We start from the raw sequence: 27,540 nt of genomic DNA on the forward strand, positions 1-27,540 counted from the left end.
CCTGCCTCTGATGGATTGTCAAAGCAGAAACTGGCGACAACTTTCAATTAAAAATGCATCTGCCACCCCTCCTCCTACTCCACCCCCCACAATCAGTCATCTCAATCCATCTATTCTCACACTCTTTCTCTTTCTCTTTCTCTCTGTCTGTGATCTGTAATCTTTGGGCTCATTAAATTCAAATGGAATTTGTTTCAAAGGCAGAACTTAATCCGCTCGTAAACATCTTCCAGTCCCCACCTTTCGGGCGTCGGCGCCTCCCCAGCAGCAGCACCAGCACCAGCTACCACCCGCTACCGCTCCAGCCATAAATCAGTTGTAGCTAACCCAAGGATTTGCCAGGCTCAACTCAACTCAACTCCAAGAGAAGCGAGACAGCAGCCAAATAAAGACAGTGAAAAGTACACACAAATAGGAGCACGACTGGGCGAATACCCACTACTGATGGTCGCACAGCATTCAAATTCCTCCTCTGACACCGTAGCGCTGGTATCACAGCATATCCCTGGAACCCCATCCGCAGTACAGGGTACACACAAATGGACCAATTCGAATGGGAGAGCGTGTGTGTCGCATAAACCTCGTAGCGAATGCTCAACTCCGTGCTCGAGGCTGGGGCTGGGGCTGGGACTGGGACTGGGCAGTGCCAGAAATCTAATTTCAAGCACCAGAGAGCAAGCGAGAACCCAGGCCTGGGCAGCAGGACGAGAAGCAGAATTTCTGTGCGCCTTTTCCACTTGGGTAGCTTAACGATTCGAACTGCTGTCAGGGTTTGTTTTGTTGTTTTTTTTTTTTGCAAGTTTCTGGTGCGCCCCCCCCCCCCCACCACCACGCCAGCATGCACCCACTTTGTTGTCTATTTGATGTCTTAATGCGAACCACCCCAAGCACCCGCACCAGTAGGTGGATGGGCGGGGCGGGGTTGTGGCAGAAGGCTCGCATCATCCACCCCACGCCACTGCAGGTTGCCTCTTCTCGTACAATTTTAATCAAATGGATTTTCTTTCTATTTTCTATCTAATTTTCTCCCTGTACAGTACGAAAATAGACAGTCCACCCCCTGCCCCTGCCCCTGCCCCTGTCCCTGTCCCTGCCGCTCTCCACCCACTTAAGAGCTGGCAACAGGAGCAACAATTTATTAGCTGTTCCGGGCATTAGCCGGGGGCCTACAGGCCCCCGCAGGCAGGCAGGCAGGCAGGCATTATTCATGATTCCACGAATCGGCGGAGTTCGACGAGCGGCAGCACAAAATTTAAATCGATCGCCAAGCAAGAGCGATACATGTATGTGGCCCACAATTGATCCAAAGCGGTATTTAATCTGGTTCCGGATCGGGCATTAGAGCCGATCCGTAGAGACACTGTTCCCACCCCTTTATGGCTTACAAAATTGGCTGACTTTTTGGTATTTTAATACTGAACACTAATGAAACCATAAATGTAATTTTGCCATAAAATTCTCAATGGAGCTCTGCAGCTATAAAACACAAACTGAGAACAGTTTTTGGTGGAAACAGTCCATGCAAGCACCATTGAAGCGGTTGTGGTATCAGCTAAGCTGTGCAGAAAAGTCCCCTCGGGGAATTGTTTACTTAAATTTCCCCTGTGCAAATCAATCGGTTAATCGACACATGGCATTTTAAAACATAATATTTAATAATTTTGGTATAATTAATTAATTTCTAACATCGAAGCTCAATAAATATATATAGAATTTATGTAAACACACTACATAATTTTGGGGCCTCAGGAAAGGGGATTGCAGTGGTGGGAGGGGTGAGTGTCTTGCCCAAATAAATGGAATCAGAATCAGTCTTTTTGCACCTAGATACGAATACTCTTGCCTAAACGGTGGGCTCTGGGGTGGGGAGGGGCTGGGACTATGGGATTTCGATTTCGTATGCATAGCATACAAGAGGGCCAACAGATGGGGAGAATTTCCATGGATTAATGTTACAAATTGTGCTAGCGGAATTTCAAACCGAACTAATTGGTTATTCAACTCAACTGAATTGCTTTTCGGGCTGTGTGCGGCTTGGCTGGCGCATTGGTCCTAGAAGCGCAGGCCGTAGCGTCCCGGGCGCTTGGGCGACACCTCGGTCTCACGCTGCTGCTGACGCTTGCGTGTTGGATAGCCAGTACTGGTGGCGGGCATGTCTCCTGCGCCATCTGCTGCGGGCGGCGGTGGCGGCGGGGTTGGCGGCACAGGAACTGGGCCCTGGGACTCGCACTGGGACTGCGAGCTGGAGGGCGACGGTTCCGTGGGCACGGGCTCGGCTGAATCCTCCAGTGGGTTCTGTTCCGGCTCCTCGCTCTCGGCCCTGGCGAAGAGTGTGCGCCGCACACTGCGCAGATGGCCTCGCAGAAGGCCGCTGACCGCTGGCTCTTCGGCCTCGTCGTCAGTCAGGGGATTGCTTGTGATGGCAGCAGATGCGCGTGCCCGTTGCCGTGGAAATGTGCGGTAGTCCTCGTAGACGGCCAGGCAAATCTCGATGTCGCGCAGGCTCAGGCTGGCTGTCTGAGTGTGCCGATAGCCCAGCGTCAGCAGGACGTGCTGTGAGTCGCCCAGCTGAATGCCGCCGTCATTGCTGTTCCCCTCGACGTCCTCCATCACACCGCGTGCCTCGATGTACTGCAGCATGTCCATGACGTGTCGGGTCGGACGGGGAGGCGTAACGAGATGAGGGGAACTGCGCGGCAGCGCGTCCACGTCCTCCTCCATGTCATCAACCGCAAGCCTACGTACACCAACATCCGCGTTGGCGCGTTCTCGCTCCTTCTGCTCATGGATCCGGCGGCGCACTCGATCAAAGCTGCGCCCAAAGCGCTCCTTAATGGCTACCTCCTTCGACGGAGTGCAGGGTCGGGCCTCCTCGAAGCCGATGTGCTTGAAGCGGTTAAATATCTGAGTGCGGATGAAGCCCGTCACAGCCACGACGCCCCTAATGTGCCGCCCGAAGAGGCTGAGGATGCAGTCATCGGCCAGATCTGCCCGCACCAGCCCTGTGTCCACGCCCACGATGAAGTTCTGCACAATTTCGCTGGGTGAGGGCTGCGCTGGAGCATGAGTCCCTGCAAATTGCTCATTAGATTCTGCAGAATGAAACCCGAATCGAGTCATGGGATTGTCTTACCCGCTGTCTGGTTGCTGCCGTTCGCGTTCATTTTGCTGCACTTCTGTTGCACGGGTGCGAAAAAGAACAATGCGTTTTTCCACCAAACTGTGTAATTGGAATGACCACTAAATTAAAGTATATTAGCCATTAAAAAGAAAATTGAAAACAAAGCCAGCTTGGTTTTATCTGGAACCGATATGCCGATACACATTTTGTAGGGATGCCTGGTAACTATCGATGCATCGATATATAAACTCAGTTCAAATTAATTGAGAGAGTGAATTCAATTGAGTCTGAACAGTGATTTATGGACTCAGCAGATTTGCAGGATCAATTTTCACTTGATTTTTTTTATCAATATATAAAAGTCAAGGCAGTAGTTGTTCACTGAGTTATTATGCAAAACGGAAAACAGCGATAGTATCGATAATGACATTATGGGGCACTCTACAAAATAACACCTACAGCGGACATTAACAGTGTTGCCAACTCTTCGGGTAACAAAAAAGCTAAACTAGCCTTTGAAAAAAGTAGAAATAGCCAGACAATTTTGATGATAGAATTTTCGCAGCCCGCTTTTTAAAATTTATCGCCATTAGTCAGTTGAAAATGCTAGACAACGCTGGACATTAACCCATTCCGACTATCGATACTATCGATAGTACTTTTATCGTTGCCCACATTTTAGCATCAGCTGCAGCAGTCCCGGTCTTAATAAATTGTAGCAAAATGTTCAAAAAGTATGTATAAAAGATGCGGTGAGGGTTGGCGACACAGTTGAGCTGCCACTAATTCTTGCGGCTATCTAGATTCGAGGAGAAGGACAGCATCTCGTCCATACAACAGCTCAAATCGTCCGTACAGAAGGGGATACGTGCCAAGCTGCTGGAGGCATATCCCAAGCTGGAGACACACATTGATCTGATATTGCCCAAGAAGGACTCGTATCGCATTGCAAAGTGGTAAGTAATTGGTTGAGTACCTTGCCCTGACCTGTTCTTACTGGGGAGTACAACATTTATTCATTTAATGGCTTCCCACGGCAGCCACGACCACATCGAGCTGCTGTTGAACGGCGCCGGCGAGCAAGTATTCTTCCGTCACCGCGATGGCCCTTGGATGCCGACGCTGCGCCTTCTCCACAAGTTTCCCTACTTTGTCACCATGGAGCAGGTGGACAAAGGAGCCATTCGCTTTGTTCTCAGTGGCGCGAATGTCATGTGCCCAGGCCTGACGTCGCCGGGTGCCTGCATGACGCCGGCCGAGAAGAACACGGTGGTGGCCATCATGGCCGAAGGCAAAGAGCACGCGCTGGCCATCGGTCTGCTAACACTCTCCACAGAAGAAATGTAAGTGGCCAAAGAGTGAGAGAGAGAGAGAGAGAGAGAGAGAGAGTGAACAACCACATGGGTTGGCTGTCGCACATTTTACACATAAAAATCTCCTTTCCCTTCTTGCTCCGCAGTTTGGCCAAGAACAAAGGCATTGGCATTGAGACGTACCATTTCCTCAACGACGGCCTTTGGAAGTCGAAACCAGTGAAGTAAGCAGTAAATCAGCACAGGACCCGGACCCGGACCCGGAGCCCTGCACAAGCGGGCGGGCCTACACGACATGCGGCCGTCGCTTTTAGTCTGAGAGCAAAGAATGGTTTTCTTTTGTTTTTTTTTTTTTTATATGCAAACTGAATCCTCCTGATCATAATTAACTTTTTTTATTGTCTTAATTTTAAATTGTCAGTCAAACTATTTAAGCCGATGCAAAATACAATTAATGGCATTTAAGCAGAATGTTCAGGAAGCAACCACCTGTGGAGAAGGATCAGTTCGAAGAGGGCTGTGCAGGAGCGTCGCAAGTTACAGTTCGGACTTAACCATGACACTGCCTGTGGCTCATGCAGCTTTTTGGCGTTGTGCCGCATTTGGTGCAGCTGGACGAGTCGGAGGCAAGTTTAGTAGCTTTATCGAACAGAGTCTGACCAGATACTCGTCTGATGCTTGCCTAATTTACAATTGATTCAGTCCTTTGTTTGAACAGAGCATTTCCATGCAAAGCAAGTCGGGCATTATCATACCAAGGGGGAACGATTTCAAAAGTTTCGGCACATTTATGGCCCAGTTATTAAACCTTACGACACCTGGCATCCCTGGGCCAGTTATCGATGCTGAAACAGCTGTTCGTAAACGATCATGCGCATCGCCAAAATTTAACGGCTATGGCTGTTGAAACAGCTGTTCGTCTACGGTCATGCGCACCGCCTACAACTAACGGTTATGGCCGTGCGCTCTGCGTACTGGACCTCTATTTGTTACCAGCCCTGCACAAACATTTGTGGCGTCACACGGCAACTGCAGCAGCTCTAGGTACCGTACAACACGAACTGAGGATACGGCGTATCCATACGCTCGCTCACATCAAACCACAAGTGGCAGCAGCAGCAGCAAGTAAAAAAAGTTGTACAATTCCAACTCACACATCCGACATCCGCTTTCGAGGAACCTCAATATGGTAAATGGCGGAAGGCTGTGAAAAAGTGAAACAAACATTTAATAAACCATGGAAAAGTGTACATATTGTGAAAAGTAACTGTGCTTGTGGCATATGGAATAAAGCAGCATTGAAAAATCACCGTTGCAGCCAGTGCAGTGCGTGTGTGTGTTTGTTTGTGTGTGGGTGTACGCAAAGTTTTCAAGGAAAACGGATACACACTGTTTGAACTTTTTGAAGGTGCACCCGAGATGCAATGCAGTGTAAACTTTTCGAACAGTGGGAGGACATGTTGAGTCACGTACACAGATACAGATACACAGCATCGAGCGCACTCTTAAGGGGGGTTGCACAGGGTACATATGGCGGCATCTAACATAAACAATATGCAATCCTTTCTTGGGTATTTTATTGATTTTACTCCAATTTTGACAGGCGACAGCAGCAACAACAGCAACATCGGCGCTAATTGAGTTGTTATTGATGGCGTGCAAGGCCAACAGCGCAGCAAAGGAGTCATTCGCGAACTAAGACTCCCTTCCACCACCCCAAAAGGCAGAACCAAACAGCAGGCAGCAGCAGCAAGGCCTACCGATAAGCATAACGGATCACGATACTCCGTGAGCAACAGTACCCCCCCGTAACGAGAACCCAAGCAGCAGCTCGGGAGTTGTGATAGTTTGAGAGCGGGACGGAGAGGGTGGCCGTGGCCCTACTCTCCCAGTGCAATATGGAGGACCTTTTTCTGCTAATTATCAAGGAGTCGACGGGCACGAAGCATAACGCGTTGCGGCAGACGGCGCAAATTGCTTACGGTATGTATATTTACCATTCATATGTGTATGAGTGTGTGTATATGAGGTTTAGTGTGCGTGTTTCCTCGCACCCACAGGGGGACACAAGAGAGGGAGAGACAGAGAGAGAGAGCAAGTGTTAATGGTTGAGAGCGAGCTGGCGATATTGGAAATTGGAAACATGCAAGAACGCAATTTCCTTTCATTCTTCCTTCCTTACTTTCGTTTCGCATGTTGTTGAAATTTAAGTGCTTAATGTTCACCGTTAGTTTATGCCACTTCCTTTGTGACTCTTTTGGAGTGACTCTCTTTCTGCCGTGAGGGCATATTCGTTCTATCATCGTTAAGTCAAACTTCTGATAGTCGCTGAGGAAAACAAATAAATAAATGGAACATTCCATATGCAAATATCTACTCGATCACATTCGAGGCCATTTCGAGTACGAAATCTGATTAAATTGATTACGAAATAAAACAAATTCAATCTCTTAGGGTATTTCCCACTTTCATACTTTCTCTCTCTGCCTGCTCTTTCTCTCCTCTTTCTGATTTGTTATTGACTTTGTGGCGTTTGCTGGAGTTTAGGCAATGATTTGGTCAAGTGCAGGGGGCTCTGTGGCCCGGCGGCCCATTAGCTTTTAATTACCTTCCGCTTATCAGTGGGGAATATTATTGTGTATCCATTGGCTTGGCTCTAATGTTTAATACCCCAATGGCTGGCGTTTTGTGTATTTGCAGATAAACTGTACCGCCAGCATGGCATCCACCGGGATCCGTCGCACGAGCTGCGCTCGGTCTGCTTTACGGCCCTACAGATGGCGCTGGACACCAAGCGGCCAAAGTTCATCACGATGGGCCTCAATGGGCTGCATGTAAGTGAAGGAGGAGGGAAAGGGCAGGGGCAGGGAAAGTTGTTCCGGCCGGAAATTCCGGTGCGCACACAAAGCGTATTTATGTATCATTCGATCTGTACACAAATTTCTCTTTGAGTACTCCCCGGAGATAAGCTAATTGCTCGAACAATCTCTGGGGAGCCCCTGGGCCCTTCTTCCTTTTCCAAGGTCTTTGCTTTTGTATCTATTACTTATGCACTTTTATTTTGGTTCCCCCACACACCCACACTGACACACACAGCGCGTTATCAAGGACGAACGTTTCTATATTGGCCTAGAGCCCGAGGATGATTCCGTGTGGCTGCCATCGCAGCTGCTGCGAGCCACAAATGGCATCCTGCCATCGACCAGCAGCGAGGACACCGTGGTCAATGTGCTGCGACTCTTCCTGGCCATGGCCTGCTCGCCGGCCTGCACCCTCAATGGGCGCCTGCTCATCGAGATACTCTCGCGCTGCGGCGAGTGCTGGGAGATGGGCTCGCGGGCCACCAAGGCCGCCTCCTTGGCGGCTGCCTCCCAGTGCCTGCGCACCTTCTGCGCCTTCCTCATCGAGGAGGCCGAGGAGGTGAAGAAGACGGCGCCGGCGGGTCTGATGACCCAGACACAGGCCTCGGCCGTCTACAACGAGGTGATACCCGTGATGCAGTGGCTCTGCAGCCGCCTGGTGGAGCCCAACGTCAACACATCGCCCAACAAGAAGTGCGAGAACCACAGCTCCCTCTACCTGACCGAGTGCATACTAACCCTCAGCTCGGCCCTGCCCCGCAACGTGCATGCCAACCCGCACTTCACATCCTTCCTGTGGCAGAAGTTCTGTCCCACACTGGCCGCTGCTCTGGGCTCCCCGGGACGCATCAATCTGGACAAGAAATTCACCTACAAGTGAGTGGAAGGCCCATCCAGCCCATGCGATTCTTATGCGATTCTCTTGCCCTTCTGTTAGAGATGCTCTCCACATGATTGAGAATGAGGCACGCGGCTTCTTTACGGGCCCTGGCCTGGACGGACCGCAGGCACGATGCGTCTACCTGACGGCCATACAGTTGCTGCGCATTGCCGGGGCCCACGGCTCGCTGCGTCCGATGCTGGAGGCGCTGTTCCATCGCATGCTGCTGCTGCCGGCGCCCCAGAACCGCACAGAGCCGCTGCGCTGTGTCCGGGAGATATTCAAGAGCCCCGAGCGGCTCATCGATCTGGCCGTCATCCTGTACGTGGACAAGAACACGGCCCAAGGCTGCAGCGATGAAATGGCGCTCTTCAGACTGTAAGTAAATGGAAAGGACAACCGCCAATCGTTTCTCTATGTAAACTTAATCTCTGCAGCTTGGTGGACGCCATGGAGGAGTGCGCGTATGGGGCGAGTGGTGCTGGGGGCAGTGCCTGCACTGAGGCGAGTCTTCAGGCCAGCGTCGAGTGCATGGTGGCCCTGCTGGACAGCCTGCAGGTGCTGTGCAGTGGCGAGCTGACCGAGTCGATGATCAGCGACCAGATTGTCCAGGTGGTGAACTCGCGCCACGATCTGCTGAAGGATGCCGACTACTCGGGCCCGTTGACCTACCAGAGCATGGCCCGGCTGCCGGCCCCCTATCGGGATGCCATTGTGGAGTTCCGGCAGAACGTGTTCGAGACATCGTCGGGGTCGGAGAGTGACGGTGAGCCGCCGAACGAGCAGGATGGGGCCTCCAATGGCTCGGGCGATACGGAGGGGCCCGAGGACGATGAGCACAGCAGCTCCAGTGACGAGACATCGCGCGTGGAGAACCGCTGGCCCTACTCCCACCTCGAGGCGCCCGTCATGCCCATCCGCACGGACAGCGACAACGATCGACAGCATGCCCGGGACTTTGCCCGTGCCCTGAGGCAGGATCTGGTGCCGAAACTGCTGCGGCTGCGCAGCTGCGTCGAGCTGGACGAGGCCATGCAGGAGTTCGCCTCGGCGGTGTGCCAGGAGAACAGCATGAATTTCTCGGACTTTGACTACAATCTGACGGCCATCAATGCGGATGGCATCTACCTGGCCATCTACTCCTCGCTGCTGCTCAGCCTGCAGCTGATGCGCGCCGGCTACTACGACCAGGCGCTGTCTGTGCCCGTGTCCGTGTCCGTGCCCGTGGCCGCGCCACCCAACCGCGACATCCTGGTGCCCATGTCCGAGCAGCAGTTCGTCACCTCCGTGCAGAACACGGGCGTGCTGGTCTACCTCTCATCGCCGTGGCTCTGCGAGCTCTATCAGTCGGTGACCATGTGCAACATCCTGGAGGCCATGACGCGACAGCAGCTGGAGGGCACTGGACCGCGCTGTGCCCTCGTCGACATGCTGTGCGATGCGGGCGGCCTGGGGGCCACACAGATGCTGTCCGAGTGGCAGCGCCTGCAGACGGCCACCCAGGTGAAACACAGCGACGACGAGCAGCACGACAAGCGGCGGGAGGCGGCCAAGAAGCTGTGCCGCCGGCTGCTCACCTGCTGCTGGGACTCAATGGTGATTGTGCTCAGCTCGGGGCTGGGCGATCTGCAGACAGCGTCTGCCTCCAACAAGCTGGTGGCTCTCTCCAAGCGCACGCTGAGGGTCAAGGCCAAGGCGAACAAGTCCAACGGCGAGGCGCTCTATGCCATGTGCCTGGATGGACTGCATTCGGTAAGCATTTGCCTGCTCCAAACAGAAACCATAAATAATTCTGGACTCCCGTCTGCCTCTGCTATAGGCGGCGACGCTCAGCAACAGCCTCAATCTGCAGCATTTGGCTGGCAAGATTCTCAACCTGTTGGCCTCGAATGTGTGCCAGACGACGGGGCCACGGATCAGCGCCAGCCAGGCCATGTCCATGGATGTGGTGCTCACGGGTGGCCTCAATCTGGGCAGCTACAGCGCCGACTGCTGGCCGAGCATCTTTGCCGTGTGCCGGCACGTGAGTCAGCTGGAGCATGAGATATTCAGCATGCAGAATCCATCCATATCGGCATCGCCGGGCAGCAGTCGCAGGGACCTGGAGACGGGCGAAAAGCTGAGCAATGGCAATGCCCAGGACAAGCTGAATCTCTCCTCGATACCCATCGATGATGATGAGACGTGGTAAGGTGGCCCGCCCCTTAAAAATCTTCTCTCTAAATCGAACTCTCTCTTGTCAACACAGCGTGGATGTCTATAGCTTCCTGCAGGCGCCCATGCAGAGCCCCAACACGAACATCACCTGCATACTGAAGGTCTATTCGGGCACCAATGAGACGGTGCTGCTGAGCCAGTGTGACACCTCCAAGGTGCTGTGCGCGCTCTCCCACCAGGCGGAGAATCTGTTCAGTGATGCGGCGGAGCGGCTCAGTCTGCCGTCGCTGTGCCAGTTCCTGAAGCACCTGTGCCGCGCCTCACGCGACCAGCTGTACAAGAGCCAGGTGGCGCGCAAGGGCACACGGATCTGGTGGCCCAGCAAGGGCTGGAAGAAGCTCGACTCGCTGCCCATGTCGCTGCTGCTGCACCGCATCGGGGACGTCACGCTCAAGGTGTTCCGCAGCTCGCGGCCGCTGCTGCACGTGCTCAAGGTGTGGGCCATCACGGGGCCGCATCTGATGGACGCCGCCTGCCACAGGGATCGCATGATCTCGAAGCGGGCCATCGAGTACATACACGACATCATCACGGCCCTGCTGGTGGAGCAGTCGGAGCTGCCGTACTTCCACTTCAACGAGGCCCTGCTGAAGCCCTTCGAGAATCTGCTCAGCATGGACACGGACGTGGATGTGCAGGACCAGATTGTGGCCTGCCTCTACGAAGTGGTTGAGGCGCATCGCACCGAGATACGCTCCGGCTGGCGGCCCCTCTTCGGCACCCTGCGCAACGCCCGCAGTCGGATGCTCAACATGAGCAACATCATTGACATCTTTCGCGTGTTCCTGGACTCGGACAACACGCTGGTGTTTGCCAATGCCGGACTCGACTGCATCCTCTGTCTGCTCTCGTACCTGGAGATCTCTGGCGGTGGCAGCAACAACAATAACACTTGCAGCGGCACCGGCAACGGAGCGGGAGGAGGTGGAGGTGGAGGAGCAGCTGGTGGCGGCGGCGAGGAGGAGAACGCGTTTAGGCCGACAGACTTTCTGCACGAAACGCTGCGCTTCCTGGAGCGCTGCTCGAGCATTCTGGGCTTCATGTACAGCATGCCCAAGTGCCCGAACTTCCACTCCACCTACAAGATCAAGGGCATCTCGTACACGCACATCATCGACGCGAACATACCCAGTTCGATGGAGAACTTTACGTACTTCGGCAACGACTATCTGCAGACGCGCAACGAGCAGTACATGATCTCGTACCGCTCGCTGCACATCGACAAGGACACCATTGTGAAGATCGACGAGATGGACAAGCCCTCGGGCGTGCTCAAGGTGTGGTTCCTGCTGCTGGACGGCCTCACCAACTCCCTCATCGTCTGTCCGTACTCGCACCAGGCGCCCATACTGCAGACGATCTTCAAGCTCTTCAAGAACCTGCTGGCCACGCCGGGCATCGACTTTGGCTTCTATTGCATCAACCACTTGCTGGTGCCCATGATCCAGGACTGGCTGCGGTACATCAACAAGACGGGCGCCACCTGGCAGCTCATCGAGAAGAACTTCAAGCACTGCTGCTGCATGACCACCGATCTGGTGGTGGAGTTCATTGAGAAGTCGGTGCCCGAGCAGCGTCGCCTGGGCGCTGGCACCAAAACCCGCCTCGCCCAGATTGTCCATCCCGCCGATAATCTCATCTACTCGAAGCTCAAGTTCGTCACGGAGCGAATCGAGCAGCAGGATCTACCCAATCTGAATCTGAATCCCACGACACAAACGGCAACAGACAGCAGATACGACAGCAGCTCCAGTTCGGCCAGCGAAGAGCAGCAACAGGGAGGCGTCTCGGGTGTGGCCCCTCCCCCGGCTGGGGGCAGCAGCAGCCTCATCGAGTCACCCACCAAGATCTCCAGCTCGGCCACGCTGGCCCTCAAGCAGCTGCTGCTGGTCCTCATCGAATGCGCTGCGCAGTCGCAGGAGGCGATTGCACGCATCTCGGTGTCCTGTCTGAAGCACGTCATCCTGTCGACGGGCATGCTGTTCAACGAGTCGCAGTGGATGATCGCCTGCTCGGCCATTCATCGGGCCTGCACCGTGACCATTGCCCCGCTGCGGCAGCTCTCGTTCGCCTTCCACGAGAAGTCGAACAGCTTCTACGGCGACTGTGCCAACGTGAAGGTAGCAGCGCGTCGTGACAGCAGCCTCGAGGAGCTGGCACGCATCTACTCTCTGGCCCAGCAGGTTTTCCTCTCGGACAATCAGCGGGAGCCCGGCCAGGGCCAGGGACCCAGTGGCGGCCCCAGTGGCGGTGCGAGCAGCGGCCAGTGCAAGCTGTCGGACGATCGGAGCTACTCCTTCCTGCTGTACCCGCTCAACAATGGCTTCAACTCGAATCTGGACAACTTTGTCATACGGATTCCGTTCAAGAACCTGGTGGTGGGGCTGCTGGCCAACCAGATGCTGCTGCAGCTGGTGGCCAAGCTGCTGCTGTCGCGCCTCAAGTGCGTGCCCCAAGCAGTGTCCACGTGCATCTTTGACAACTATGCGGGCGCGGCGGCGACGCCCAGTCACGACTATGACCTGGACTTTCGCTCGAAGGAGATTCTGCTGCGCTGCGTCAAGCAGTACCTGATGTCCGCCCTGGAGTTCGACTCGCGGCCGGGCCTCAAGTTCCTCATGCAGAAGGTGTCCAACATCGAGTACGCGGCCAATCTGTACAAGCAAATGACCTCCTCCTGGATGATCTACTACATAGCCCTCGTCGACTCGCACCTCAACGACATTGTGGTGTACAACCTGGGCCCAGAGGATCTCAACTTCATCCTCGAGTCGTGCTCGCGCCTGAACACCACCACCGTGAAGAAGAAGGAGAACTTTGTGCGGTATCTGTTCTGCCTGCAGGACGCCTGGAATCTCGTCTGCGAGCTCTACCTCAGCAACTCGGCCCTGCACGATCTCGAGACGGGCTCCAGCAGCAGCAGCAGCAGCAGCAGCAAGCGGGCAGTGCCAGAGGCCCAGTCTGCAGCGGCAGCCAAGAAGCCACCAATGGCTGCACCGCCGCACCATCCGCACCCACATGCCCACACCCATCCTGGCCACGTGCACCCGCATCAAATGGTGGGCAAACCCATGTGCATCTCGCTGAATGGGAATGGCAATGGGTCGGGCGCTGATGCGGAGATGACCGAAGCCGCCGGATCGGGTGGATCGCCCAGCAAGTGCGTGCAGCTGCAGGAGGAGGAGAACGTGACGATGACGACACTGATCAGCGAATTCCAGCCGAAGTGCCGCAACAATCCGTTCGACACGAATCGGCAGGCCAAGTCCGAGGCGGAGTCAATTTCGCCGGAGATTGAGCAGCAGCGGGCCAGCAGCATACTGAAGGACTCCAACTACAAGCGGGCGGCACTCGCCCAGTTGGTGGTGGCCTCAATGGAGCTGCTGCGCTCGCTGCCCGGCGAGGCCGAGGAGAATCTCAAGCTGCTGATGACGCCCACCATACGGGAGGCATTCCGGCTCGTCCAGCTGCAGGGCAACGAGCTGAAGGTCAATCAGTTTTAGGCAATGCTTGTTGAGTTTTATTTTGATCTGTAGGCGCAGCTAAAACACCGGCCCCTACTTAGGATCCATTGAACAGAATCCTGCTACCAGTTATCCCAGTCCCAGTCCCAAACCCAATCCCAATCCCAGTCCCTTTTACCAATGCCTAAACTACAGCTACGTCTGCAACATGAACTGCTCACGCCCTGTGCCACTCACGACTCTTTCTCTCACTCTCTCTCTCTCTCTCTCTCTCTGTGTGTATCTTTATCCGTATCTATGTGTCTCTCTGTATCTATTATTCGTCCGCAGTTCCCTAGCACAGCAGGCAAAACCATTTCAAAGTAAAAGCTCAACATGTCAGCCAGCACAAAGCAAACAAAGCAAAACGAAACGAAACGAAAAGTAAGCAAAGAAAGATCACCAGGATCAAGATTCTAAAGAAGATGGAAGATGAAGCAGTAGATGACTAGAAGAAATAGCGCTTAGCAGCAGCAGCAGCAGCAGCAGCAGTACGTCAAGAACGTGTGTAGTCCTGTAAAATATATTTAGTCGAAAAACTCTTTCTCTCAACCTGAAACCCGTCCTGAAAGCACTTTCCCCCTTGCTCCCCAATATACGTGTACTGTAAAGAACTGTTAGCTAGCACTCTCCCTGCCCGCCACAAGCGGATTCCCCCTCCCTAGAGCAACCCAAAGACAAAATATAATCTAATATACATATAATATATGATATTTATAATATGCATTAAGATTATAGCAGAAACTGTAAACGTATATGTAAAACTTATAGCGAATGTTAACTAAAACAAAATCAGTGCCGCCCATTAATCCACGATTACCACCATTAATGATTAGACAACAAAAATACAGCCTAAACATACGATACATACATACATACATACATATATGTAGAGACATACGATACATACATACATACATAAGTACATACATGTATATGTGTGTAAAAGTAGTCCCATGCTGCCTTTCAAAACTTGCATACCTATGGGGTACCCGTGGGGTACCAAAACCAACAAAGGAAAACCTATAACCTCCTGCACTATCCGAAGCTTATAGCCTCTATCTAGCCTATGTTTTCCGCAACTGCTAACGAACCCAACCGCCCAACTCTGGAATCAGAATCAGTCCCAAATTACCTTTCAAAAGTAAACGCACTCCCACAGCCTGCGCTACATTATGCTATATGAAGATCTAAAGAGTTATATGTCTATATATATACACACATTACTTATACATATGTATTATACATAGTTGTACTCGATGTTGTAAATGTCTAAAAGGATAAAAAACAGAAGCATTTTTATATGTGAAAACTATTAGCAACAGAGCTACAAATCTATACATATAGCAAGCATATACATATACTATATACTATATACATAAATATATTTATTTATTTTCGCTTCGTGGTATATACACACAACAATATACATACACGCATACATATACTATATACATACATATATATATATATATATATATAAAGAACTATGTACTTGTGTTATTTACTTGCCCTCCCCCACCCCCCCACCCTCCTCTCTATCACTCTAAGTACTCGTCTCTCTCCCTTCATAACATTCTCTCTCCTTGTATGAGAATCTCACTGTATCTCGTTGCTATCTAACTGTAAATTGTAAGTGCGAGAAGAGAGTGCAAACTGCGCAAAGCTGTCTGGAAAAAAACGATCATACATAGGACCGCACCGCACCGGATTGTGGTATGGGAGGAGGTCGTACGCGTCATATGATAAGTTAGTACTAAAACTCTCCAAGAGTGCATATGCAATGTGGAATGAAAATAAATGATTTAACAACGCTTTCGCAACTTTACTAAACAATTTCAATGAGTTTTCCGTCTCTATTGGGAGAAATTCTTGCTTAATTCTACTTCACCAATCCAAGAATTCTGGGATTCTCACCCTTTGGAACGAACTCACTTTTTTTTGGATGCGGATTCCGTGATCCCTCGAATGGGTCCAGATTTCTGGAACGATCCGATACTCACTCACTCACTGTGCTCCAAGGTCGCCCACACTTTCTATGCTCTATGCCGATGGTTTTTTCTTAACTAACTGCCTGCCCTATGCAGTCCATCTCAGGGCTGCTGGTCCCTTTCAATCTCTTCTTCTCTGCTTTCCGTTCCCATTTTTTGTGGGTGTGGGTGAGCTGGCTCGGGGATCCCATTATGGATTCGAGCCTCACTTCAGAGCGGTCCTCACCCTCGCTCTCTCTCACCCGCCTAGGTGGCGCCACCGTTAGCCTTGACAGCCTCATTTAAAATACTTCTTCGAAATCCGGTATTTCGCCAATCGATTTCCTTCGAATGCAACAGCAGATATGGGTTTACTCAATATTGTCGACGTTTATTTCGTTGATTGTCCTCCTCCTCCGCTAATGCAAAAACCGCCAATCCCACTAAAAATAATCTCCTGCATGGATCCATTTTGATTTCATTGTTTTATTAACCTTTTATTCACTCTTCACACATTTTCAAAAAAAGCGGCTTCCTGAGAAGTGTAACCGTACGGAATGCGGCTTTTGCTTCTGGTCACACTCTGTAGCTGGCAAAACATATTGCACAGTTTGCTAGCAAACGTGTTTTCGGATCTGAGTAAACTCATAGCCCAAACTCATTCGTATCCATTAAAAAGAGTAGAGATTCATTACTCTGAAAAAATGCTAGTTTCAGCGCCCAGAGTCTTAGTTTGCTGGTAATATTATATAGAAGATCCAAATCGAGGAAAATGATTTTAGAATCAGATTATTTACGGTATATTTTGAAAATAAGAAGGTATATTTGGTATATTTTTAAGGGTCGAATGGTATACTTGATTGATACGACCGTGGTCACACTGGCTGCGTGGTTTGTTTCGCGGGTTACACACAACAAATAAAAAGTTCGTAAACAGAAGAAGTGGTGCGCCGGCGTAAAAGTGTTTATGAGTGCAACAATAGCAGCATTACGTGCACATGTACTTTCCTGACTGTTTTTTTTTGTTTTGTTTACTGCGCAACTGTTGTTTAAATTTGCGTAAAGGAAAGGCACGCCGAAAGTGTTGAAAGTGTTTCAATTTTCCAGTGCACCTGCTCTGTCCCGTCGTCCCGTCGTTTCGGCTGAGCGCGCTGGCACTTCAAGCCACAAAAGTGTAAAGTGCATGCGGCAGCACTAGCCTCCCCGATCTTTTTGTTTTTGTTGCTATTCGCGTCGCTGAATCTGCGATTCCCGCGCCACCGCCGACGCGCAGCCAGCCACCAACCCAACAGATTCTCCGAAGCAAGAATTTGCGCGCTTCTTTGTGATTGTTGCCGCGCTCTAATTGCAAATCTTTCGCGCGTGTGTGTGAGTGTGTGTGTTTGTGTTGCCTTTTTGGTTTTTTGTTTTTGTTTGGCTCTCCTTAACTTTAAAACTTGTGCTGCTTTTGGACGCCCCACCGCACCGCAAATGAGGTAAATACATATAAATGCATGCATGTGTGTGTGTGCTGCAGCCATGGGGGATGTGCAATGTCTGCCTGCATGTTCTGCCGTACTTCTTTCCATGCGTACACAAGCCTGTGTGTGTGCGAGCGTGTAATGTGACGCTATAAGTTTGCCGTTGCTTGGCATCCATCCTCCTTCCACCAAACCGCTACAGGTACGGGTGTGTGTGTGTGTGCGTTTGTTTATGTGTATCTAAGCTGCTTAACGGGCGACACAATTTGTGCGAGAAGAGACGTCGGAGATATTATTAATAAATAATGCATTAATTGTGTCGCGGCCTTCAATTGTGGTGACTCTTTCTTCTGATTTTGTTGTCTGCTGTTGATTTGCTCTAAATACTTTTCAAGTCTAGCCTAAAACGCAGAAGAAGAAAAGAAAGAGCAGCGACAAGACAAGACGAAAGCAGAAGAATACAAAAACAATTGTGCATGCATGTACATATACATATACATATACATATATGTATGTACATGTGCGTATGCACAGTTTGTTCTTGTTCCTGTCCCTGTCTCTCTTTGTTACCTGGTTCTAACTGCAAGAGCACGAGGTTTGCGTCGCTGTCTCTCTCTCTCTCTCTCGCTCTAATGGGGGGGAATGAGGAAGAAAGTTCCCTGTTGCCGTTGCCGGAAGAAAGTTGTATCCTTGCTGTCTCTCTGCATTAGTGTGCAGCCCAGCCTCTGCTGCCACTCCCCCTCCCAACATTATGATTGAACATCTGAATGACTGATTGATCATTGCAGCGACACCCAATCTCTTATGCAATAACCCGCCTCGGCAATTGGGCATTCGAGAGGAGTGGGACTGTGAGAGCACCTGGCCGGCCAAAGGCGCCTGTGGTGAGGCATGAGGCAGCCAGCGGCAGCCGCAGCTGAGACTTTCAAATGACTGAAGCCTGAGTTGTGGGCCAATCGGTTAATTGCATTTCCTGCCCAAAGCCAGCCTCGTCATCACAGCCATCATCATCATCGTCATAATCGCGCTGTTCCCCCCTCATGATGAGGCGTTAATTGTGGTTTAATTGCCCGGACAGTTGCCTGTGGAATGGCCAAACAGTTGCCGCAGTTGCAGTTGCAGTTGCAGTTGCAGAATGGAAATTGCAAAATGGAAAATGGAAAATGGAAAATGCCAATTCGAGTTGCGCGTATCTCATATATACACAAAATTGAAATTATAATGCAGCAAAGCTGAGGCTGCTGCCTGCGGCTGCCCAAAGCACACACAGACAGGCAGTGCCAGAGCCAGGCTCCTTTTGTAACCCAAGCAACGACGAGGACGGGCTGCTGCAGTTGTCTTTGGCCCGGGCAACCAGTTCGCCTCGCCGCCCAGTTAGCCTCAAATGGCATTTCTGCCAGGCGGACAGACAGACAGACAGACAGACAGACAGACAGACAGGCGGCGGCGGCGGCGACTCTCGGACTGGTTGAATTTTCTTGGCTGCTTGTCTGGCATTTGTAGCAAAGCAAAGCCGCCTTTCCAGTCAGCCTGCCTTCCTCCCAATAGGCAAACGACTGCTGCCTGCTGCCTGCTGCTGATGTTAATTTTTATAATCGGTATTTGTGGAGCAGGCTGGAGGGCTGGGGTCCAGAAGTACCCCCCCGGATTCGCATGGCAGGATCCAGTTTTCAGCTTTGCAAGTGCCACAGTTGGAGGAAAGAAAAAAGGAAGATGTCTTTGCCGGAGAGCAAACTTTCGCTGCAGTTCGGCTCTCTCGAGGTGCTGATGATGATCTGCAGATGGTCGAGAGCCAGCAGCAGCAGCAGCCGCGCCCTGCCAATCCCGTTTCTGCATCCAAATGCAACTCCCACTACCACTACACCCCGCCTGTGTGCGGCAGCTGGGCCTCCCATCTGGCAGCTGCTGCTGTTGAGCGTGGGCCCAACAGAGGAGGGCCTCTGTCAGTCAATTAAAACAACTGCCATGGCAGCAGAAATGAAAATGAAAATGAAACCGAAACAGCAAACAGCGAACAGCAAACGAAACATCAATTTATGCAAAACAATTCAATTTTTGCGCGCCATTTCAGCGGTCATTTACCTGTCGGCGCATTAGGGCCAACGCCAAGCGAACTGAACGTACTTGAAACCAGCCAGCCAGCCAGCCAGCCAGCCAGCCAGTCTCAGCTTGTGTTTTGTGTCACGCCTCGAAAGCCAAAAGCTGTTGCAATGTTTCACACGCTGCGCGAGTGGGTGGCTGGCTGCTGGCTGCTGGCTGGCTCTGTGGGATTGGATGGGCAGAGGCAGCTGCTGCTGAGACTCTTTTCTGGCCTGCTGCAGGTGTGTGGGAATCTTGGCCAAAATAGCAAAAGTTCAATAGCAGACACACAGCAGCAAAATTGTTGATCGAGGAGGCGATTGTGGCTGACGCAATATGAAACACAGAGAGACTGAGCGAGGCTCATCTTGCACGCAATCACAGCAAAAAAACACAAAAAAACAAACAAACAAACATCAGAGCTCTGAATGATTCGAGGCGCAAAATGTAAATTGTTTGGCTGCTGATTACTCCCCTGGCAGCGAGAGCTATTGCCACATGCCACATGCCACATATGAGACATTTAATGGGGCAGATGTTGTCATGCCACAGGTAGATGCCATTGCATAAGGCAATCTGCCAGCGCCATCCTAATTGGCTGAAGGTGAAAGCCAAAGCCCAGGCCCAGGCCCCAGCCAATCCTTTGGCGCATTGTTAATGTTCTGCAATTAAAATGAGGCAGAGTAAAAGTTGTGTGCCCCCAGCTTTCTCCCAGACGAAGCAAGGAGCCCCGTTGCAGCTGTGCAGCCAGCACAGAGGAGACGGAGACGGAGACGGAGACGGAGACGCTTCCTTGCACACACGAGGCAGAGGCAGAGGCAGCCGCTTTGGCTTCCAGCATCACGATTATGGTCATGGCTGGGCTCTCGCTTAAGCTCTGGCTCTGTCTCTGGCTCTGGCGCATCCTCCTCCTGTCTGCTGTTTGGTGGCATAACCCACGTTTGACATTGCCTGCACCACACACGAGTGAGGAGTTTCACCAGAAAAATGCCTTCCTTGCTGTGAGCGAGAGGTATGGAATGGCGGCGGCGGGGGGGGCACTTAGATTATCGACAATTTGTCACGTTGTCAGTCGTGCGTTTGCCTGATTGCAGTCAGCCAGGCAGCCAGTCAGCCAGTCAGCATCGGCGGAAGTAAAAGCATTTGCAGGTGCTGCACCAGCCAAAGGAGGATGCCTGCTGTCTGGGCAGTGAAATTCCACAGAAATTTCTCTTTTATTTATTGTAATTTCAATGCCAAGCCAGCCCGTAGACATCTCTGCACAAGCATGGAAATGATTTAGCTTTCAAGGGAAAATAAATGAAGCACAAGAAATACGTGCAAATATTTCCATTTGCCCACCAATAACGAAGCCGAGAGCCGAGAGCCGACTGCGATTGTGTTTGTGGCTTAGGGGCCTGGCTTTTGCTCCAATTTCGGCACGAGAGTGCGACACATTACAGCTGATGCCGCGCATCAATATACAACGATTTGTGATCAAAAAGAAAGCTGCAATTTGTTGGGCAGTAGCCCAAGTGTAGTACCTGTAATGCCTGTAATTCAATGACATTGTGGGCCCACTTATCCCACATCCGTCTGCAATTTATCAGCCGGAGATTGATGTCAATTATCGGAGCCAGTGCCCCATGCTGAGGGTATCCCCTATCCCATCCGCTTATCGATCAGCTCTGGCGCCTGGTTGCCGTTTCAACACTTAATAACAATAGAAAGAGCCAAGAGTCAGTCTCATAATAATAATAATAATGATCATCAGTTTCTGTGGCCGCAACAAATTATTTGGCAGCAGCAGCCACAGCTCGAAAGCTCCACAGCTCCACACAAACGAAAGTCCACAACTCTTTGACGGCCTTTCACCTGCGCTCCACTTGACCCCTGCCCGTCCTCGCTCCTCCCTCCTACAATTAGTTCTAATGAGTTGTTGTGGCACTTCCTGTCACGCCTCTGTGGCATGTTGACACTTTCCGTACGGTTTCCGTTTGGCAATTGCTCAGCTTTCAGCATTTCGGGCTGAGATCTAATTGAAAAAAAACCAGCAAACCGAAACCCAACCCAAGAGCTGCTTTCTGACCATTGCCTGCTGATTATTTCTTGTATTTCCATGCACAATTTTAATGCTCAACATTTCTACAGAAGTGTCCGAAAGTAACAACAAAGAAGAGTCGCACTTTTAGTTACTCTTTAGATACCGAAATATCTTCAAAAAACCACATGCATGTCATGTGCATGACCTGAGCTGAAGTCTCTCTGCAAAGCAAGAGCCAAATTGCTTCTTGTTTGATTTCATGTTTTAGTTTGCGTTTCATCTGCTTAGGCAGCTGCTGCTTGTAGCAATTATTTGAGGAGTGTTTGCCTCCGTCTGCCGCTGGACTTGGACATGGACACAGACACAGACATGGACTTTCTCTGTATAAGTTTTGTTTTTTGATAACTTCAGATGTTGTCTCGGTCTCCAGCATCGCCTCACTGCCACTGCCAGATCCACTTCCAGTTTGTGTTTATGTTTTCTTTTGCTGGCAACTCACGTAGCGGCATTACAATGTTTTCGTTTCTCGTTCTCTTTCTGTTGTTAAGTGTTTTCCCATTTGCCCCAGTCCAGTCCAGACTCGCATTAGCAGCGATTCTCTTTAAATTGATTGTCACGCCGCCGCCTACTCCTACTCCTCCGCTGGGCCTCTGTTGTTGCTTCTTTTGACAGCACAAAGTTTCACCTCAGAACAACTGGGTCTGGGTCTGGGTCTGCCCTCTGTCCGTCAATGGGGAAAGCTGAAGAATCAGCCAAGGAATTGTTTGCTGTCTTCAGTTCGCTCCATTGATCACTTTTACTTAACTGATTAACTGAACTGTGGCTCAGGCACCAACTTCTAAGTCACATCTAAGCAAAGAAGAGCCAGCAACCGAAAGGTATATGAATGCTGGACACTGAAGAGAGAAACAGAGTCATAATCGTGGGGCAGGGTTACGTCAGTGAGCCCCTGTAAGTGGCTTGAACTTTAGCTCTCGAATGGCCGGCCCATGGCTTACACTTCTCGTAAGTGATTTATGATGCCAATCCATCTTGGCGGGGCCCTTATCGGCTTGCAGCCGAAATTTCAATAACAAATTTCTATCATTTTCTTGTCTCGTTTCCTTTCGTTTGTGGCGCTGCAAGTGAAGCGTAGAATTACGTGAAAAAGTGAAATTATGCGACGACAACGACGACGACGACGCTGGTGAATGTGATCCCCGGAGTGGCAGTGGCAGTGGCAGTGGCGCGTGAAAGCAGCCGCAACACCAGCCACCAGCAGCACCAGCCACCATCATCACCATCGTTGTCGATGCGTGTGACCCAATTTTCGGTTAGGGAATTTCGAATTGCAAGTTCAAGTTTTGCTCACATTGAATTCGGGGCTACTCCACTCCTCCCCTCTCTCTCTCTCTCTCTCGCTTGTCAGTCGTTGCACGTCGCCAATCGTGGTGGGCAGACAGGCAGGGGAGGTGCCCCCACGTCCACTTGCTTTCTTTAGCTTTCGCATGGAATGCGAATCGCTTGCCAAGTGCTTGTCGCACTATCGATTGATAGCTCGATAGTTGCAGCAGAATAATCGATCGATTATGCAGTTAAATCAAACCTGTTTCCCCCATCGTTCCTTCTTGCAGCAGCCTAAACTTTCGACAATGCTGACAATGACCGCAACTTCGGCCTCGATATCGACAACGGCTTCGGCATCGGCATCGACGGACTGCAGCAGCAGCAGCATGCAGGGCTCGACGACCAGCTCGGCGGGCAGCGATGTGATGACGCTGACCACCACGGCCGCCTCCTCGTGGTGCGCCATACCGACGAGCTCCAGGCTGCGGGTGCTGCGCCTGGTGCGCCCACACCAGCGTCGCCTCCTGGTGGGCGGCCCGGAGCGTGCCAGCACCTATGGCTTTGCGGTGCGTGGCGGCAGGGAGCACGGCACGGGCTTCTTTGTCTCCCACGTGGAGCATGGCGGAGAGGCGCAGCTCAAGGGATTGCGGGTAAGTGGAGCCCTCACAGCTGACCTCACCCTGTTTCATGGGGTTCTCCTGCTCGCCCGCAGATTGGCGACCAAATACTGCGCCTCAATGGCTTTCGGCTGGACGATGCTGTGCACAAGGAGTTCATTCAGCTGGTGGGCAGCCAGGATCGCATCACGCTCAAAGTGCGCGGCGTCGGCATGCTGCCAGTCCGAGAGTAAGTCAAAGAAACCAAAGCCAAACCCAAGCTAAACGATTTCCCCCCCTGCCCCCCACAGTCAGCCGGAGGAGCGGCTGTCGTGGAGCGTGGTGAAGCTGCCCAGCGTCAGTGGCACGCCCTCGGAGAGCTCCTTCAAGACGGAGCGCAGGAGCGCGGCCAGTCGCGACATCAGCGTGGTGCTGCACGTGGCGCCGCGCACCAAGCTGGGCCTGGGCATCTGCAAGGGGCCGGAGTGGAAGCCGGGCATCTTCGTGCAGTTCACCAAGGAGCGGAGTGTGGCGCGGGAGGCGGGCCTGCGGCCGGGCGACCAGATCCTCAGCGTCAACAGCATCGACTTCTCGGACGTGCTCTTCAGCGAGGCGGTGGCCGTGATGAAGAGCTCCAGCAAGCTGGACATGGTGGTGCGCACCGCTGCCGGCTGTGACCTATTCCCGGGCGAGTCGAGCGGCTACAACAGTTCGGCGAGCTCCGTCACAGGAGACCAGAGTCCCTGCTGGGCCGATGCCAAGTCCAAGCGGCTGACGGCGGTGCGCGAGGAGGCGCCTTCTGGTTCAGCCTCCTGGTCGCAGCCCCAGCCGGCAGTGCCCGGCAAGCAGCTGAACAAAACAATCATAAAGCTGTCCGAGAATGGCACCTCCATCAACAATACGTTCATTGCCAGCCACAGCAGCTCCACGCACATCTTGAAGCAGCACAAAAGTCACCAGAGAACAGCAGCCCAAGGAGGAGCAGGATGTGCACCCATTCCTCCACCGCCAAAGGCAGCCATGAATGAGGCCAGTGGCAGCGGAGCAGGCGGCGCCAGCGATGGGGGGGCAGCTGGGGGCAGCAGCCTCTCCAGTGCCATAACCGAGGAGCTCAAGAAGCGCAAAGAGGTGAGCAGGGGAGCAGGGAGAAGGCGGGAATGTCAGACCATTAATTGAAACTATTCCAGAAGCAGCGCAACAATCGAGACAGCAGCAGCAGCCAAAGCCAGAGCCAAAGCCAGAGCCAGAGCTGTGCGGTTGCCCAAGTGTCACACAGGCAGCGGGGCAATGCAGCAGCAGCATCAACCACAGGTGCAACAGCGAATGGAGGCGATCAGCACACGGCGCTGATGGATGAATTCAAGCGAGCGCATCAGCGAATGTTCAGGAACGGGTTCCATGAGAGTGAGCACAAGGTGAGCCAGCCAGCAGGCAGCATCATCATCGTCATCGTTGTAAAGGTCAAGCGAGCCTCTTGGGCTGCACTTGCTTGCCATTGTTGCGGCTGATTGTTCCCCAATCGAGCTGCTTGGTCCCTGGTCTCTGCTGCCTGCGATTGAGTGCCAATTAATTATGCTTTCAAGTGCATAGTTGGGGCTGAATCCAATGATGGATTTGACTCTTTCGCACTCGAAATGGAAGTGAAATCAATCGGAAACGGAGTGAGTCACGCAAAGAGCGGGCGTCGTGCTGATAGACAATAACCAAAACAAAAGGCAGGCAAACAAATGGCCAAAAGCAAATAGAGGCGGGCACAAAGTGAGAGTGGGGCCGGGCGGGAGTGCCCAAGTGCCCAAGTGTAGTGATTCTGATTGCGAGTGCTCCTCGAATGGGTTTTTATCTAATCGCTTGGCGCCGACGCGTTGAGCGAACTGCGCCGCCAGAGTGGCAGAGCGGCAGAGTGGCAGAGTCAGAGCCAGTGCCAGGTTGGGTGTCAGTCGAGCAGTCTTCACGAACAGATTGAACCGAAATGAGTCTGCTACGTCCGAAGCACGGGCAGGCGGAGGGCAGCAATATGCCAACCATGCGACCAGTGACCATCGGGCGACCTCTGGTTACAATGTCCACCTATCAGGTAGCCATTTGTTGGCCGCCATCCACCCTCCACCCTCCAATTGCCTTGCTAATTCCTTCTCTCTGTGTGTGTGTTTTCCAGGAACGTGGGGAGACCCTGAAGCGCACTTCGATAATGCCAGACGATAGCTGCTATCGGAATAGCACGATTCCCAGCAGCAGCAGCAGCCGCACAACTTCCGCACAGAATTCCAGTCAGCTTGGTGTCACCAATGGAGGAGCAGCAGCACCAGCACCAGCAGCCAGCAATGGGACACCGGAATTGCCGCCACCGGTAAGCCACAGCAGCAGCAGCATTGAGCCAGCATTGAGCCTTTCCTTTGTCATTTGCAGCCGCCGCAGTTTGCCAATCCACAGCCCAGACCGCAAATGCTAAAGCTAACCAATGGCAATGGCAATGAAAGTGTAAATGGAAATGCCAATGGAAATGGCAGCGTGGCCAAAATGAAACAGTCGCAACCCATGTCCCCGATGCGCAGTGCCAGCATTAGTGTGGGCGGCTTTCGGCCACCGGCAACACCACAGCCCGACTACGATGCTGTGCAGCTGCGTGGCAATCGTGGCACCACATCCCCAGCCGCACCAGAAGGTTCCATGCAGCAACGACGAACCCTGCGCTCTGTGGGCACAGTGACCATTGGGGAGTACGGGGAGCAGCGTGCCAAGCGGGAGACACTGAGAAAGGTGAACGGCGGCGACGCGGCTGCAGGAGGATCCAATGGCATACTGAAGAACGGCAGCTCGAACCGGAGCAGCGCCAGTTTCAGTCAGCACGGAGAGAAGACCATCAAATTTGGCAACTGATTTGGGGACTGTCGACAAATACTTTTGTGTGCAATATGCTCGACGGCTGGCCTGGGCTGTTCTAAGGCAGCTTCGAAGAGAGTACAAAATTGGATGTGCAGAGGCGTGTCTTCTTTTTTTTTTACAAATATTAATAGGCATTTTTTTTGGCAAAGATGGATGGAGGATGGACAACGAAGGACGAAGGACGAAGCATTTACTTACGATTAGTTTGTATTATTATTTAATTTACTCTGTAAATAAATGTATGCCACACACACACACACACACAGAATACAGAATAGATATAAATAAATGTGTGTTCAGATGTTTATATATAGAGACAATGGCAAAAAACACAACACAATATCCCACCACCCACTGATAAGACAATGAAAAATGCCTCAACGCTTGCGTCAGACAGCGACAACAACCCGCAAAATCCGCAAAGATATCGCGCGGTTTACTGTACTGCAGTGTGTACCAATTGGCTGCTTGATTGATCGATTTATGGCAGCGCGACACTTTAATTAGACAGCCCCAAGACGGTCTTGCAAGTATTTGCGTGGGAAAAGGGCCAAGGCATGCTCCTACATGTACTGTGGTGGGAAGACTTCTTGCACTTTTAGTAATGGATCCAGGTGTACAGATAATCCCTAAACAAATAACCTGCCAATCGCGGTCACCGCTCGATTATATACTTCTCCCAGATAGCCAGCTCACCTCTCTCGATGAGTGTGTGTGGAAACTGCACAGCCAATTACTCGGTTACTCGGTTCACCCGAGCATCAAATTTGAGATATTGCCACACCGAAGGTAAATGAATATGCTAAGTATATCCAATGCTTGAACCATTTCCCCACGTACGAGGGGCCAGCTCTGAGCCGATAAGCCAGCGCACAGTGGGTAAAAAGAACCAATCTATTGTCAGATTAAGCTTCTTTCAGGGCTATACTTTACAGTTACAGCTCTGATCTGCACTCGATCACCCGTCCATGTGTGCATTTCATAAGAATCTTATAATTTCTTTCAGTATGGTCAGCGTGGGGAATAAGTATTGGTACTCACCACAGCGAATAACAACACCTTTATGGTAAATGCATCCTGCCAAAGATGAATTTACCATAAAGGTGGTAACCTGTCCAGGAAGAACTTACCATAAAGGTTTTGCCATCCGCTGAGTTCCAAACGAAACAGAAGGGGGTTGGTTATACAAGAGTAACTCTTCTGCGGTACACGCTTCTGATTGATTTGTTATTGCTACATGTACCATAAACGACAATCAAACTCAAAATGTTTGCGCTTTTAATTGATGAATGACGCTTGGACTGGGTG

The 27,540-nt window shown here is 51.8% G+C and overlaps 4 protein-coding genes across 5 annotated transcripts; 3 read left to right on the plus strand and 1 right to left on the minus strand.

Moving 5' to 3' along the window:
• Positions 1 to 1,690: 1,690 nt before the first annotated feature.
• LOC117580621 (cell cycle negative regulator roughex) lies at positions 1,691 to 3,306 on the minus strand. The gene is made up of 2 exons (XM_034267199.1): positions 3,134 to 3,306; positions 1,691 to 3,071 (listed from the first exon to the last, which is right to left on the minus strand). Exons 1-2 carry the CDS (start codon positions 3,162 to 3,164, stop codon positions 2,053 to 2,055), a joined length of 1,050 nt encoding a protein of 349 aa, XP_034123090.1. The 5' UTR covers positions 3,165 to 3,306; the 3' UTR covers positions 1,691 to 2,052.
• A 411-nt stretch (positions 3,307 to 3,717) lies between these two features.
• Positions 3,718 to 4,899, plus strand: LOC117580622 (malignant T-cell-amplified sequence 1 homolog). Its single transcript, XM_034267200.1, has 4 exons — positions 3,718 to 3,855; positions 3,925 to 4,077; positions 4,162 to 4,464; positions 4,581 to 4,899. The coding sequence occupies exons 1-4, from the start codon at positions 3,845 to 3,847 to the stop codon at positions 4,660 to 4,662; spliced, it is 549 nt and encodes a 182-aa protein (XP_034123091.1). The 5' UTR covers positions 3,718 to 3,844; the 3' UTR covers positions 4,663 to 4,899.
• A 212-nt stretch (positions 4,900 to 5,111) lies between these two features.
• Positions 5,112 to 14,289, plus strand: LOC117580618 (brefeldin A-inhibited guanine nucleotide-exchange protein 3). 2 transcript variants are annotated; one of them, XM_034267196.1, is made up of 8 exons: positions 5,112 to 5,623; positions 6,038 to 6,417; positions 7,135 to 7,268; positions 7,531 to 8,171; positions 8,233 to 8,553; positions 8,613 to 9,927; positions 9,995 to 10,362; positions 10,424 to 14,289. In XM_034267196.1, exons 2-8 carry the CDS (start codon positions 6,333 to 6,335, stop codon positions 13,893 to 13,895), a joined length of 6,336 nt encoding a protein of 2,111 aa, XP_034123087.1. In that variant the 5' UTR covers positions 5,112 to 5,623; positions 6,038 to 6,332; the 3' UTR covers positions 13,896 to 14,289. The 2 variants fall into 2 exon arrangements, with proteins under 2 accessions (XP_034123087.1, XP_034123088.1); XM_034267197.1 differs by having other exon boundaries at positions 5,545 to 5,559; positions 6,048 to 6,417.
• Positions 14,290 to 16,761: 2,472 nt separating this feature from the next.
• Positions 16,762 to 26,509, plus strand: LOC117580620. The gene is made up of 7 exons (XM_034267198.1): positions 16,762 to 17,340; positions 23,041 to 23,403; positions 23,466 to 23,599; positions 23,661 to 24,477; positions 24,537 to 24,764; positions 25,505 to 25,696; positions 25,756 to 26,509. The coding sequence occupies exons 2-7, from the start codon at positions 23,059 to 23,061 to the stop codon at positions 26,224 to 26,226; spliced, it is 2,187 nt and encodes a 728-aa protein (XP_034123089.1). The 5' UTR covers positions 16,762 to 17,340; positions 23,041 to 23,058; the 3' UTR covers positions 26,227 to 26,509.
• The last annotated feature ends 1,031 nt before the right edge of the window (positions 26,510 to 27,540 follow it).

This window comes from Drosophila guanche, unplaced genomic scaffold (genome assembly GCF_900245975.1).
Source record: "Drosophila guanche unplaced genomic scaffold, DGUA_6, whole genome shotgun sequence".
NCBI lineage: Eukaryota > Metazoa > Arthropoda > Insecta > Diptera > Drosophilidae > Drosophila > Drosophila guanche.

Bases quoted from the DNA above. Each gene is read 5' to 3' on its own strand.
- LOC117580622 (XM_034267200.1), top strand. The intron at 4,078-4,161 runs GTAAGTAATTGG...TTCCCACGGCAG, and splicing joins TCGTATCGCATTGCAAAGTG to CCACGACCACATCGAGCTGC. The intron at 4,465-4,580 runs GTAAGTGGCCAA...CTTGCTCCGCAG, and splicing joins ACACTCTCCACAGAAGAAAT to TTTGGCCAAGAACAAAGGCA.
- LOC117580620 (XM_034267198.1), top strand. From the start codon at position 23,059: ATGCTGACAATGACCGCAACTTCGGCCTCGATATCGACAACGGCTTCG. The intron at 23,404-23,465 runs GTAAGTGGAGCC...GCTCGCCCGCAG, and splicing joins CGCAGCTCAAGGGATTGCGG to ATTGGCGACCAAATACTGCG. The intron at 25,697-25,755 runs GTAAGCCACAGC...TGTCATTTGCAG, and splicing joins CACCGGAATTGCCGCCACCG to CCGCCGCAGTTTGCCAATCC.
- LOC117580621 (XM_034267199.1), bottom strand. From the start codon at position 3,164: ATGAACGCGAACGGCAGCAACCAGACAGCGG. The intron at 3,072-3,133 runs GTAAGACAATCC...AGCAATTTGCAG, and splicing joins CGGCAGCAACCAGACAGCGG to GGACTCATGCTCCAGCGCAG.
- LOC117580618 (XM_034267196.1), top strand. From the start codon at position 6,333: ATGGAGGACCTTTTTCTGCTAATTATCAAGGAGTCGACGGGCACGAAG. The intron at 7,269-7,530 runs GTAAGTGAAGGA...TGACACACACAG, and splicing joins TGGGCCTCAATGGGCTGCAT to CGCGTTATCAAGGACGAACG. The intron at 9,928-9,994 runs GTAAGCATTTGC...CCTCTGCTATAG, and splicing joins GCCTGGATGGACTGCATTCG to GCGGCGACGCTCAGCAACAG.